Source organism: Syngnathoides biaculeatus, chromosome 4, assembly GCF_019802595.1.
Source record: "Syngnathoides biaculeatus isolate LvHL_M chromosome 4, ASM1980259v1, whole genome shotgun sequence".
Classification (NCBI taxonomy): domain Eukaryota; kingdom Metazoa; phylum Chordata; class Actinopteri; order Syngnathiformes; family Syngnathidae; genus Syngnathoides; species Syngnathoides biaculeatus.
In genome coordinates, this window is record NC_084643.1 from 33690826 (window position 1) to 33705113 (window position 14288).

At 42.0% G+C, this 14288-nt stretch overlaps 1 protein-coding gene across 4 annotated transcripts in view; it reads right to left on the reverse strand.

Moving 5' to 3' along the window:
- Positions 1-14288, reverse strand: part of LOC133499495 (uncharacterized) — a 32127-nt gene that overhangs the window by 10212 nt on the left and 7627 nt on the right. For 2 of the 4 annotated variants that reach the window (XM_061817567.1, XM_061817565.1), the window contains exons 3-9: positions 12427-12915; positions 11730-11852; positions 8635-8797; positions 8310-8499; positions 7901-8035; positions 5606-7769; positions 5392-5475 (exon numbers count right to left, since the gene is read on the reverse strand). In XM_061817567.1, coding sequence (XP_061673551.1) covers positions 5392-5475; positions 5606-7769; positions 7901-8035; positions 8310-8499; positions 8635-8797; positions 11730-11852; positions 12427-12915 — 3348 coding nt within the window. The remainder of the gene's footprint in view (positions 1-5391; positions 5476-5605; positions 7770-7900; positions 8036-8309; positions 8500-8634; positions 8798-11729; positions 11853-12426; positions 12916-14288) is intronic. The other 2 variants (XM_061817566.1, XM_061817568.1) reach the window with 2 other exon arrangements.

Below are 14288 nucleotides of genomic sequence, written 5' to 3' on the forward strand. Positions count from 1 at the left end.
GCACAGGTGCAAAGGATGAGAGCTTCATGGGTTCTAAATGACAGGTTGGTGCGTGAAGAGCTCGTGCACCTACGTCATCAAATCACGTCAATGGAAAGTGTCGGTCAAACAGAGCATTCTTCAATGCTAAGTCGGTTGAAGACAACACGAAAATGTGTCTTATAGGACGATGCCCAGAGTCTTGTCAGATAATGTTAGCCATTTAGAAGGTGAAGTTAAACGAAGGTACATGGAAAAATTAGATAAACTTGGCATAGAGGGCACGTAATTTAATGCCGAAGTCTATGTTTTCGCAGATGAGAAATTGGGCTGTTAATTCATTTCGGCTTGTCTTGGACAACAATGGTGATTAACTCAGTCACTACCATAGTCACCAGATGAAAAAGTTTTACTTGGCTCGTAATCGAACCCGGTGCTCTGTCTTAAAACTCTGATGTGATACAAATGGACAAATAGACATTTCTCTTGCATGATGTCGCACATTTACGTATCCCTAACCCGACTTCTTATTATTATTATTCTTTTACTTTCGGCTTGTCCCGTTAGGGGTCGCCACAGCGTGTCAACTTTTTCCATCTCAGCCTATCTCGTGCATCCTCCTCTCTAACACCCACTGTCCTCATGTCCCCCCTCGCAATATCCATCAACCTTTTCTTTGGTCTTCCTCTTGCTCTTTTGCCTGGCAGCTCCATCCTCAGGACCCTTCTACCAATATACTCACTCTCTCGTCTCTGAACATGTCCAAACCATCCAAGTCTGCTCTCTCTAACCTTGTCTCCAAAACATCCAACTTTGGTTGTCTCTCTAATGAGCTCATTTCTAATCCTATCCAACCTGTTCACTCCAAGCGAGAACTTCGGCATCTTCATTTCTGCTACCTCGAGTTCTGCTTCCTGTTGTTTCTTCAGTGCCACCATCTCTAATCCGTACATGATGGCCAGCCTCACCACTGTTTTATAAACTTTGCCCTTAATCCTAGTGGAGACTTTTCTGTCGCATTGAACACCAGACACCTTCTGCTTACTGTTCCACCCCGCTTGGACCACACGCTCTATTGCTCTGTACTGTTGACCCCAAGTATTTGAAGTCTTCCGACCTTGCTATCTCTTCTCCCTGGAGCCTCACTCCTCCTCCTCCTCTGCCCCTCACATTCGAGTACATATAATCTGTTTTACTTCGGCTAATCTTCATTTTACTTCTTTCCAGTGCGTGCCTCCATCTTTCTAATTGTTCCTCCGCCTAACCCGACTATTCGGCATAAAACATGAGACTTCATTCAGCAGGTCAGTGATACACTAACAAAGTGAAAGTTGTCCTCCTGCAATGTATAAAGGACTGATAATAATTAAATCAAACTCAGAGAAAATACTTCTTCCTCACTTAACTTCGAACATACAGCCTTGTGTTTGTTGATATTGTCCACACTTAGTTGTACGTGCGCTCTTCCGCGAGCCTTAATCCATCGTAGGCACTTCAACTGTGTTTTAGGCTTTGGAAAATGAATCAACCGGGCCCCTTGCAACCTACCCGGATATCTTTCATCAGAATTGCACGTTCCCAAAGCACATCTGAGGACTATTTTGTTCGTAACATTAACTTTTCCAAGTGCATGTTACTGACAAACAGCATTGCTTATGGGACAATATGGAGAGAGGGGCGTGTCAAGCCAAGGATAAGACAATGCGGCTATTATTGTACGAGTGATTGACAGGTCGGAAAGGTCTATTGGCTTCTTATGGTGGAACAAGCAGCAACAGCTTTATCAAAAGATTGCGTTGTTTGAATGGGTCCCAGACCACTTTTACAGCTTATACCGGTGCAATTACCAGATAATTGCGCCTTGGAAGTAATGAGTAAAACAGTACCTGATAAGGAATACAAAAAAAAGTAATTCTGTATATCCGTTGACTTCTTTTGAAAAACGAAAGATAGAGAGGAAGATGCAGAAGATAGGCTAAGATGGAAAAAGATGACACGCTGTGGCGACCCCTAACGGGACAAGCCGAAAGGAAAAGAAGAAGAACTTCACACTGACATTTGGTGGTGGTGCGGACATGGGCTTTTTGACAAATGACCTAAGAATGTAACAGGTTATTGTGTTTTGACAACCTTATTATTGCCATTGTCTGTTCATCCCATGTCTGTAAATGAATTAACATCTACTGTACAGGCAATTTTACATGAACTTGGCATAGCCAATAGAGAGCAGCTGGGCGGCAAGGAAAAAACGATCCAACATACATCGTCGCCATTGGTGTTCCCCGTGGTGTTCCCAGTGAGTATAAATTGGCTGACCAAGCGGCAGCTGGTTTCGAATCTTTCCTTTGTTGGTGGTTTACCATCAACAAGAACGTAGGCAGAATCAACTACAATGCCTTGTGAAAGTATTCGGCCCCCCTTGAAATTTTCAACCTTTCGCCACATTTCAGGCTTCAAACGTGAAGCTATAAAATTATTATTTTTTTTTGTCAAGAATCAACAAGTGGGACACAATCGTAAATTGGAATGAAGTTTGTTGGATATTTTATACTTTAACAAATAAAAACCTGAGAAGCGGGGCGTGCAATATTATTCGGCCCCTTTACTTTGCAAACTCACTCCAGAAGTTCAGTGAGGATCTCTGAATGATACAATGTTGACTGATGATGATAAATACAATCCACCTGTTATACCTGCTCTGTGATAGTCTCAGGGTTCTGTTTAAAGTGCAGAGCGTATCATGAAGACCAAGGAACACACCAGGCTGGTCCGAGATACTGTTATGGAGAAGTTTAAAGCCGGATTTGCATACAAAAAGATTTCCCAAGCTTTAAACATCTCAAGGAGCACTGTGCAAGCAATCTTATTGAAATGGAAGGAGTGTTAGACCAATGCAAATCTACCAAGACCGAGCCGTCCCTCTAAACATTCACCTCGAACAAGGAGAAGAGTGATCAGAGATGCAGAGACCCATGATCACTCTGGATGAACCACAGAGATCTATAGCTGAGGTGGGAGAGTCTGTCCATAGGACAACAATCAGTCGTATACTGCACAAGTCAGGCCTTTATGGAAGAGTGGCAAGAAGAAAGCCATTTCTCAAAGCTATCCATAAAAAGTCTCATTTAAAGTTTGCCACAAGTCATCTGGGAGACACCAAACATGTGGAAGAAGGTGGTCTGCTCAGATGAAACCAACATCCAACTTTTTGGCCACAATGGAAAACGATATGTTTGGCGTAAAAGCAACACAGCTCATCACCCTGAACACACCATCCCCACTGTCAAACATGATGGTGGCAGCCTCATGGTTTGGGCCTGCTTTTCTTCAGCAGGGACATCGTAGATGATTAAAATTGATGAGAAGATTAATAGAGCTAAATACAGGACCATTCTGGAAGAAAACCTGTTGGAGTCTGCAAAAGACCTGAGACTGGGATGGAGATTTATCTTCCGACAGGACAATGATCCAAAACATAATGCCAAATCTACAATGGAATGCTTCACAAATAAACGTATCCAGGTGTTAGAATGGCCAAGTCAAAGTTCAGACCTGAATCCAGTCAAGAATCTGTGGGCAGAGTTGAAGACTGTTGTTCACAAACGCTCTTCATTCAACCTCACTGAGCCAGAGCTGTTTTGCAAGGAAGAATGGGCAAGAATTTCAGTCTCTCGATGTGCAAAACTGATAGGCACATACCCCAAAGCGAGTTGCAGCTGTAATTGCAGCAAAAGGTGGTGCTACAAAGCATTAATGCAACGGGGCCGAATAATATTGCACGCCCCACTTTTCAGGTTTTTATTTGTTAAAAAAAGTTTAAATATATATAAATAAATTTCATTCTACACGTTGTTGGCTGAGAGAGGGGAGGAGTCTGTGCCTTTTTCGTGGAACGATGTTGCACATTCATTCCCAACAACACAGCTGTGAATGGCAGTCTCGTCAAAGCCATAGAGGTACTCCGAACCCTTAATGGTAAAATGAAGGAACACTCTGGTGTTGACACCTCCATGTGGGACTCTTGGATGGGTCATCCGTTGACCATTCATACTTGTATTAGCCGGACATCCTAATCATGAGATGACAAGGCAAGAAGGGTGCCCCAGGGTGTTGCGCAAAACTGTCCAAAATAGAGCAATCGATCGAGCAGTACATTAATCGGCCGTCCGTCAATGCAGAGGTGGCTTAAGTGGGGAGGTGGTTTTGCTGTGTGCAGGAGGAGAAAGAAGCACCCCCCCACCCCCAATTGGCTAGTTACTTCACCCGGCATGGGTCCTCCTGACTACACTACATACTGTCATACATACTGTTGGGGAGTCTGTTGTTAGTTAGAAATGATCCGCATATCATCTAAATATCTCTCGAAACGATAGGGTAATATTGCCCCGGTCACTTCACTCGATTGTGAGATGTTCTCTTCTTTGAAAAGAGCTTCCATGTCAGAAAGGGCATCGGAAAAATCTTATTCTCTGTTGTTCGACTCCTGTAGCAAGTGGAACAACGTCTTCTCAATGGCAACTGTCCCAGTGTGACATCTGTAAATGAGGTTGCAGGAAATATGGCTGCTACTGGGATGTCGAGTAAATTTCCGCAACTTTGAGCATGAATGACACGCTCTCCGCTCTTTTTTTTCGCGTATAGAGATTGAAGTGAATAATATATGTAGTTTTCATAACAGCATCCCTTGTAAATGTATATAGGGATGTCACTAGACATTTAATGGGTCATTTAAGTAGAATAACATTGTATTGGCACTTCAAAAGATGTTGACTCAGAAACTCTTGTATTTTTCCAGAACCCACCTAAAAACTGTTTTGTCTCACATGTTGGCTTCGTTAACATAATGTAGCTCTTCAAAATTTTAAGTTCAACCAGACGCATCTGAGGAACCTGGAAAACTCTGAATAGCACACGAGAGTTTCTTTTGCGTATCTTGGACTTTGGGGCCACTACGAGCATTTCGGGACATTTTGATCCTAAAGGAATGTGTTAATGCACCTGCCGAGATGACACAAAAATCATGAACTGTTGAGGGTTTGGGATGTGTGTTTAAAAATCACTTCTAATTTCAGTGTTTTTTTGGGGGGTGAAAACTTCATTTGCTTATTTCTTTGTTTTCCTAGAGTAGGACTGAAAACAGTTATTTCATCTATGATACAGACTGATGTTATTTCAGAATGTTGCCTCGACCACATGGTTATTGATCATTTCCATTAAAAGATTATAGTTACCACCATACTATTAAAGCGCCTGGGATGGTTTGGGATGACTGATGATTGTACTGCATACGATACAATTACAACAGAGGAAATCATGATTCATTTCAGGATGCAAACATTGGCCTCTATGGGTACCATGACTTTCCCAATACGGCCACCACACAATATACCATAGCTGTTCACAAAAACTTACCCAATGGGTCTGACTCATAGGCTGGCCTTGGGTCCCGAGGCTCCTCAGGGTTTTGATCCTGGTCCCTGTATAAAGGCACACTCTCTACAGAGGATGAGAGGAGAGAGTTGAAAATGACTGCAGTGGGCAAATTGGATCGCATCAGCAAATAATGCCAAAACTAACACATCCAAATATGCAGATTGTAGTCATAAATGTAATAAAGATTTGGTACCGTCAAGATCAATTTCAACGTCGTCGAGAGACTTGCCCTTGAATTGAGCGAGACGTCCTTGCTCTTGAGCAACCATGAGTTTGATCATTTTCGCTAGCTGGAGAACCCACTCAGGAATTCGGTAAAACTGTCGTTGCAAGTTTATGCTGTGTCCCAGGTAATCATCAAGTTGATTCAGCTCGGTATGAGTGAGATTAAGGACTTGTGACAAGATTCCCATTTGCTTGTGCAATTCTTGGGAGCTCAGAGTTTCCGGCATCTTTGCGCCACAGACTTTGGCAAAATTTATAAGAGTGACAAATCCACGGTAGAAAATCATACTGGACGGTCTTGCAAACAGGTAAGTGTTTTCTGGTAAAATCCCACATTCCTTTCTTTTTCTGACCAGAAGATCCAATGTCTGCAGCATCACTGGAGTCAAATGTACAGGAACCTGTCTGTCTGCTTCACCTGTTATTTGTATTCTCCAGAAATTCTGAAAGAGCCTCCTCTCCAGATCCGACAGTTCAACGTTCACATCCTCCTGTGAGTTTAATTGCATGGAATACAAATAGGCAGAAAGTGGCATTTCTGAGATTTCTCCAGCTCTTGGTCTGTTAAACAAAGTGATTTGGGTCAAAATGACCCTTGTCAGTTCTCCATGTGTCACGGGGGAGGATTCCCAGTTTAGTTTTTGGAAAAGATCTTGTTGCTGAGTATGTAAATATGAATGGAGATTCTGCACATCTTCAGTGAAGAAGACCATCTGAGGAACTTTCCACTTAGACTCCTTCAATTTTTTGAGTAAAGCCGATGGTAGGAGTTCTTGCCACCTGGCTTTATACTCTGCACGGAATGCCCTGACATCTTTTAAAATACCGTCGATGCATCGGACATTCGCGCTACTTTCCAACAACTTTGAAATTCTTTCCAAGCAGTGTCCAATTTTGCGCGCCAAGATAAGGCTTTTGTATGTATACGTTTCACAGTTGTAACCTGCAGTGTCTTTCGTCGCCCGGATCACATGCATGAAATTTGAGGGCCGCATGTGATTTTTGATTGTTTTCATAGGAATGTTTTTTTTGGAACATACAAGCAGCCTTTCCAACGCTCTCATTTGATCGCCGATGTATATGCGTTTCGTGGCATCGTGTCCTTGCCTGTTGTACAAATGTTCCCCATAGTGCATGATCCAAGGATTGGACTTTACAGCTTCATAAACATCATCAATATTCATGCCGTTTATCAGTTTCCAAAGCTGTTCCTTAAATCCGGGTGGCGGTGGTGCAGCAAGCGCACAAAGAGCCTGAATGGGTGTTTTGCTGTGATTTGGTGGATTACTAGGTTTAAATTTGCAGGTCTTCATGTGCTTCCAAAGGACGTGTTTTAAAAAAAAGCCTTTACAAAATGCACAGTGTAAAAAATTTTGCATTTGAGATTTGCATCTTGGTCGTTTGCAAGGCACAGGCGTTCCAACGCCAGAATTTAAAACTTCGACATTGTGGGTAAAGTTGCCCTGGTTTCTTAAACGCTCAGAACACATCCTTCTTCCCTTCGAGCCTTTTGGAAAGGAGAGGGCCTGTACAACTTCTGGCTTGTCTCTATGTGCACCCTCTCGGTGCCTTGAAATTTTTAGAGACCCTGTCTTGCCATACAAACAATACTGTTCCTTTTTGTACATTCTTGAGCCATCCTCTTTTTTACTAACACCAGGTACGCAAGGTAAATCCACGGACCCTCTATCCGGGGATGGGGCCCAGTCCGGTAGATCTTCCTGCATGTCAGGTGCTGAATCATCTGACACAGATCCAGTCTCTGCCTCTTCTTGTTCCTTTGTGCCGTTATCACTACTCGTGTCTGCTTTTGGCCAGGATACGAGATATCTCCTTCTCTTACCAGAGGGACTTTTATTTCTGATATGGGAGCTCCCTCGCTTAATAGGAGGCTGCAAAGCACAGTCACGTTCTTGCCGTGATGGCCACGCATCACGGACATCCGGCATCCTCTCTACATTTGGAAATCTCTGCATCGCTTGTTCCTGGTCAATTGAGGCACTAACGTTACTCGAATTTGGATCACCGGAAGACAGATCTTCACCACGCTTAGGAATGTAATCTTTACTACTGCCGTCCAAGATGAGCTCAAGGACTTTATCTGAATCCAGTTTCATCTGCTCTTTTTTCATCTAGGGTGAAGAAAAACAGACTCCATGTCAATGATGTTCAAAAGAAATCCGATTTACATTTTCCCCAATGTACAACATCCAACAAGAGAATCCAAAAATACTATAAAATACTATATTTAAATTCAAAGTACCTGGCTGTTGCCCTTTAGCTGGGAAGAACTAGTACATTGCTTCTGAGATTCTTTCAAATTTGACAACCCTACAAAATGAGGTGGAGGGATGAGTCCAACTTTGTCTGATGAAAGAACTTGTGGCTGATCCCAGTCCTAGAAATAGTGAGGAAGTTACATAACATAAAACACATTTGGCAAGCAAATATAAACATGAGGTAACCCAATTTTTACCTGGGAAAACTTGTGATTGTTACTTTACTAAGTCAAATAAGACTACACAGAGTTTCCCTAACTTGTTATTTCTGATCAGAAGGATGAACAGCGATATAGAAATTAAGGAAAAAAAAAAAATCATTCTTGTGCTTCATTTATTAGCCATTATTTCTACTTCTCTGTCAATTCATACTAACAATTTTATGTCCCAAACCTGTTGCCTCTGTGGTGTAACATTTCTTTCCTGGTCACATGTAATTTCTTCTCCCGGGTGAATGTCCCTCAAAGCAAATAAACAGAGGTGCAGTTTGTCCTTTGCTATGACCTTCATTTGGCAATTTGGATGTCTGGAGTAAGTATTGACGACGCGTCCAAGGCTGCCATCATATATGGATGCATCAATACTGGCAAAAAAAAAAAAAGGAGAGAAACAAACTACTAACCTTTGATCATAATAAATTACCCCTTCTAACTAGCTATTAGTAACAGCTCCAAAAGATAACTAAATGCATAAATGTAGCAGTCAATCAAAACCTTACCACAATGTAGCTTCTTTCCAAAAGAAGTCAAACATGAACACAGCACATGCTTTGTGATAGCTCATCCTTCTCTTTTTTGATTCTTCAGAATTAATTAACTCTCCTCTGTACTCCACCACAAAGTCTCCTTTTTGGAAACAGACTTTGGCAAACAACCCCCGACCTAGAAAAAAGGGTCACCAATGTAATTTAATAAATACAGCATATATGAATAAAATCATTATTATTTTCTGAACAAATTAGCTGACATGGACATTTCTATTCGTTAACTAGAATCCAACTGTTTATTGCCACCAATGTACATATTTCCTTGAGTACGCTATAAATACAGTCTTGCCAGCTTTTTCTTGAAATTCAAGTTTGTAAAACCATTGTAATGATGACCAAATTCTGGGAGATAGTGGTGCTGTATCGCTTTATATCAGAGATGAGCACAGCCTTCAGTGGAAGACAAAAATTAGGCAGTAAATCTCACCTTGTAACATCGGGGTGAGAAGTGCCAACACATTAGTGAGATGGATGTGTAGAAAGCTGACACATGAGCAGAGTATGTAGAGTGAAGAAAATAAGTATTTGAATACCTTGCTATATTGCAAGTTCTCCCACTTAGAAACCATGGAGGGGTCTGAAATTTTCATCGTAGGTGCATGTGCACTGTGAGAGAGATAATCTAAAAAGAAAAATCCAGAAATCACAATGTATGATTTATTAACGATTTGTGTGATACAGCTGCAAATGAGTATTTGAAGACCTGTCAATCAGCTAGAATTCTGACCCTCAAAGACCTGTTAGTCTGCCTTTAAATGTCCACCTCCACTCCATGTATTATCCTGAATCAGATGCTCCTGTGTGAAGTTGTTAGCGGCATAAAGCCACGTATCCACCCCATACAATCAGTAAGACTCAAACTTGTAATATGGCCAAGACCAAAGTGCTGTCCAAAGACACCAGAGACAAAATTCTATAACTCCACACAGCTGGAAAGGGCTACGGAGAAATTGCCAAGCAGCTTGGTGAAAAAAGTTCCACTGTTGGAGCAATCATTAGAAAATGGAAAAGGCTAAACATGACGGTCAATCTCAATCATAGTGGAGCTCCGGCAAGATATCACCTCGTGGGGTCTCAATGATCCTGAGAAAGGTGAGGAATCAGCCCAGGACTACACGACAGGACTTGGTCAATGACCTGAAAAGAGCTGGGACCACCGTTTCCAAGGTGACTGTTGGTAATACCATAAGACGTATTGGTTTGAAATCATGCATGGCACGGAAGGTTCCCCTGCTTAAACCAGCACATAAAGGCCCACCTTAAGTTTGCCAATGACCATTTGGATGATACAGAGGAGTCATGGGAGAAAGTTTTCTGGTCAGATGAAACCAAAATGGAACGTTTTGGTCATAATCCCACTAACAGTGTTTGGAGGAAGACGAATGATGAGTTCCATCCCAAGAACACCATCCCTACTCTAAAGCATGGCGGTGGTAGCATCATGCTTTGGGGGTGTTTTTCTGCACATGGGGCAGGACGACTGCACTGTATTAAGGAGAGGATGACCGCGGCCATGTATTGTGAGATTTTGGGGAACAACCTCTTTCCCTCAGTCAGTGCATTGACGATGGGTCGTGCCTGGGTCTTTCAACATGACAATGACCCGAAGCACACACCCAGGAAAACCAACGAGTGGTTCCGTAAGAAGCATATCAAGGTTCTGGCGTGGCCTAGCCAGTCTCCAGACCTAAACCCAATGGAAAATCTTTGGGGGGAGCTTAAACGCCATGTTTCTCAGCGACAGCCTATATCAGATCAAGAGAAGATCTACGTGGAGGAGTGGGCCAAAATCCCTCCTGCAGTGTGTGCAAACCTGGTGAACAACTACAGGAAACGTTGTACCTCTGAAATTGCAAACAAAGGCTACTGTACCAAATATTAACATTGGTTTTCTTAGGTGTTCAAATACTTATTTGCAGCTGATAAATAAAATAAATAAATAGAATAAATCGATAATAAATCATACATTGTGATTTCTGGATTTTTCTTTTTAGATTATCTCTCTCACAGTGGACATGCACCTACGGTGGAAATTTCAGACCCCTCCATGATTTCTAAGTGGGAGAACTTGCAATATAGCTGGGTCTTCAAATACACATTTTCTTCACTGTACATGTACGACAAACAGCGTATGTGTCATGGTATGTGGTAGAAAGTGTACTGTATGTCGTGATCTCGAGAAAAGACGGAGTTCAAAGAGTGAATGTTCAAGGGTGTGAAAAAAAAAAGTTATATTTAGTGTATAAGTTGTGCCAATTTTTTTCGCATTTAAGTTGCATGTTTTGGAGACAAGGTTAGAGAGAGCAGACTTCAATGGTTTGAACATCTCCAGAGGCAAGAGAGTGAGTATATTGGTAGAAGGATGCTGAGGATGGAGCTGCCAGGAAAAAGAGCGAGAGGAAGACCAAAGAAAAGGTGGATGGATGTTGTTAGGGAGGACATGAAGACAGTGGGTGTTAGAGAGGAAGATCCACGAGATAGGTTTAGATGGAAAACGATGGCACGCTGTGGCGACCCCTAATCGGAAGAAGCCGAAAGGAAAAGAAGAAGTTAGTCGTATAAAAGAATCCTCTCACTAGTCTGGCATTTAGCAAATATCATTTTGGTAAGGCTCATTCACTTAAAAGAGATAATTTAGTCTGATTTCATGTCAGTCAAGAAAAAAAGAGCAACTTTGGGGTTCCAATATTTTTAAGCATATTTATAATATAAGTAAGTTTCTTTAGGCTTGTCCCATTTGGGATCAATTATAATTGTCTTGACAGCTCTTTGAGGAAAAACATGACCACAATGTGGCTCACGACAAACATTTGTTTGACACCCCTGGATGATAACCTGTCAATTTAATTCCTAGTAACTGAGACTTAATATTTTAGCCTTGCTAATTTCTGTGACAACGGTAGTCATCCTGCGAAAGGGGGATTGTCACAAATAATGGAGTCAAACCTCAATGAGTATATTATGTACTCTACACAAGCAAGATCACAATCTTGGATTTGTCTGTTTATAATTTTGGAACCAAAATGTGCACTGTCAACAAATAGTACCTTTCAATGAATTCATTAATTTTATTTCCAATTCTGCCGTCTTGTCCAATGCCTTCACTGCATGCTCTTCCGCATCTTGTAATGGGGGTATCCTCTTGCTTCGCCTTGTAGCCAGTGTAAATTCTGTCATGAAATACAAAACCATTATAGTATGACCAAACATCCACAGACTCAAAGTATAAGTAGAAGAAACTTCCAGCACAGATTGATATGTGTACAATTCAAACAAGGTATTTGCCTTGATGGCAAATACTGACAAAATGGATTATATCAAGACTGATGATGCGACATGTTTCACTTATTGTTAGCAATGTGAACCAAACTCTACCGGTTATACATGGACCAAAAGAACCCATAGGGGGTGTAGTGTCCCATACTCCTGAAGTAACCGAGGGAGACGGTCAAACACCTTCTGAGAGTCAACAAAACACATGCACGCTCAAGGACCCTGCATAGAGTTTAGAGCTGGTCCACTGTATCACGGACAGGAAGGAAAATACACTGCTACTCCTGAAACTGATTTTAGACAGCCTGACGGACCATTCTTCACAAAAGACTTCTGAAAGCTTTAGCAAACATTGAGCAATGAAAGCGTTTTTCATATCTGTGTGTTCCCATGTGTCCAATTTGCAACAAATTGAGCAGCTAATTATTATTATTAACACTTTTGTGAGTTTTTTCAACTCCTTGTTGTTACCTTTTAAATCTTTGTGTATTGTCAAAGGTAATTCATCACTGTTTGCCAGTGGCGCTAAAAGGTTGTCTGGTGGTGGTCTTCCACAGTGGTCGGTTGGATTGGTCGCTTCCTCAATGTGTGGGGGCTGTGGATCCTCTCCTTTAACATGAGAAGACTGTGGCTCGTCCGCTTCCTTCTTAACATGGGGCAACTGTGGCTCCTCCACTTCCTGTTTAAGATGGGACATCTTTGGCTCCTCCCCTTCTTGTTTAACATGCGGCAACTGTGTATCCTCTTGTTCCTTTTCTATGTGTGCCAACGGTGTATCCTCCTCTTCCTTTTTAATGTGTGCCAACTGTGGATCCTCCTCTTCTTTTATGTGAGGAAGCTGTGAATGCATCTGTTTCTCCCTAATGTGCCAGGGCAGTGACATCTCATGCTCCAAACTGGAGTACCCCCCATGCGACTGAGGCAGAAGTTCTTCCTCTTCACTCATCAGCCGCTGGAGGTCTGCAGAACATAAGCAAGTCAATGATGTTATCAAAACTACTGCCAAATAGTCAACATTTTCTCGCAAAAATAATGAGCTTGGGTGCAGAAAATTTTCAGACATATACATACTGGAAGACAGCCGCTGCACAGTCAATCAGCTTTAGGAGCTGGAGGTGCACAGTATATGCAATTGACTGTAAACATTAACCCAACAGAATACATTTGGGCTTTTCTGATTAACCATGATAATGCTTGTTGTTGATGTTATTGTATCCGCCTCTAAAATTACTTCAAGCATACCTCACAGTGAAGATGGAGAATCTGGCAGTCATGTTTAATTTAACCAGCTGTGAGCCAGTTAAAAAGTGCAGTAATGTTGAAGAGTCACACATCCTCCTTGCTTTCCCCGCTGTTGTGTTTTAGATCGACCAGCCCTACCATGCCATTGACATATGCTACCCGCTGACCCTGTATGCAGCCCCCTGCCCCCACTCACCTATCCAAACACATTCAGCCACCGATACCATACGGTTGGATCGCATCGTGGAGATGGCGGGAAAAACAAAAGGTTTTGGGATATGTTTCTATATTAATTAGAAATGGTGCATGGTCACACAACTTAGAACACACTGTAGACCCCTTTTTCTGATTTGTAAGCCTATTTACTCGCCACTTGAGTTCCCCTTGTTCATCCTTGTCGGGGTCTACATGCCGCCTCAAACCATCATGAACACAGCAGTGCTAACGCTCACCGAACAAGTAAATATGAGGGGGAAAAAAAAAAACACTCCGACTTACCCCTCAAGGAGATTTTAACAAAGCTAAACAAAACCACGAACTCCCTAAATACAAACGGCACATAGACCGTCTAACGATCGAAAATAACACTTTGAACCACTGCTGTACGATAATAAAAAAATTATTTCGTGCCATTCCTCTGGCTCCTCTTATTATTCACTGCTTAATCTACTTAATAGTTACAAACGGGCAAGGATTTTAAGTGCCCAAAGCCTTTGGTAAAATCTGTGAAAAAGTGCACCAATGAGGCGAAATTATAACTTGAAAGCTGTCTCAACTGGAGACTTATTGAACATTCAGCGAAGGGGCTAAATGAATACACGGATCCTGTTATATCGTATGTGAGTTTCTGTGAGCTTTGCGTACCAACAAAAACTTTTGACACGTTCAATAACAACAAGCCGTGGTTTACAGCCAGACTGAGGGAACTCTGCCAGGCTAAAGGAATTGCATACCGTAATGAGGATAGGGCCCTGTACAATTGCACTACAAAACAGCATAACTACAGAAATTGACGTTGCAAAGAGGGATTATGCAGCAAAACTGGAAAAACAGTTTGGCGCCAACGACTACAAATCAGTCTGGCACGCATT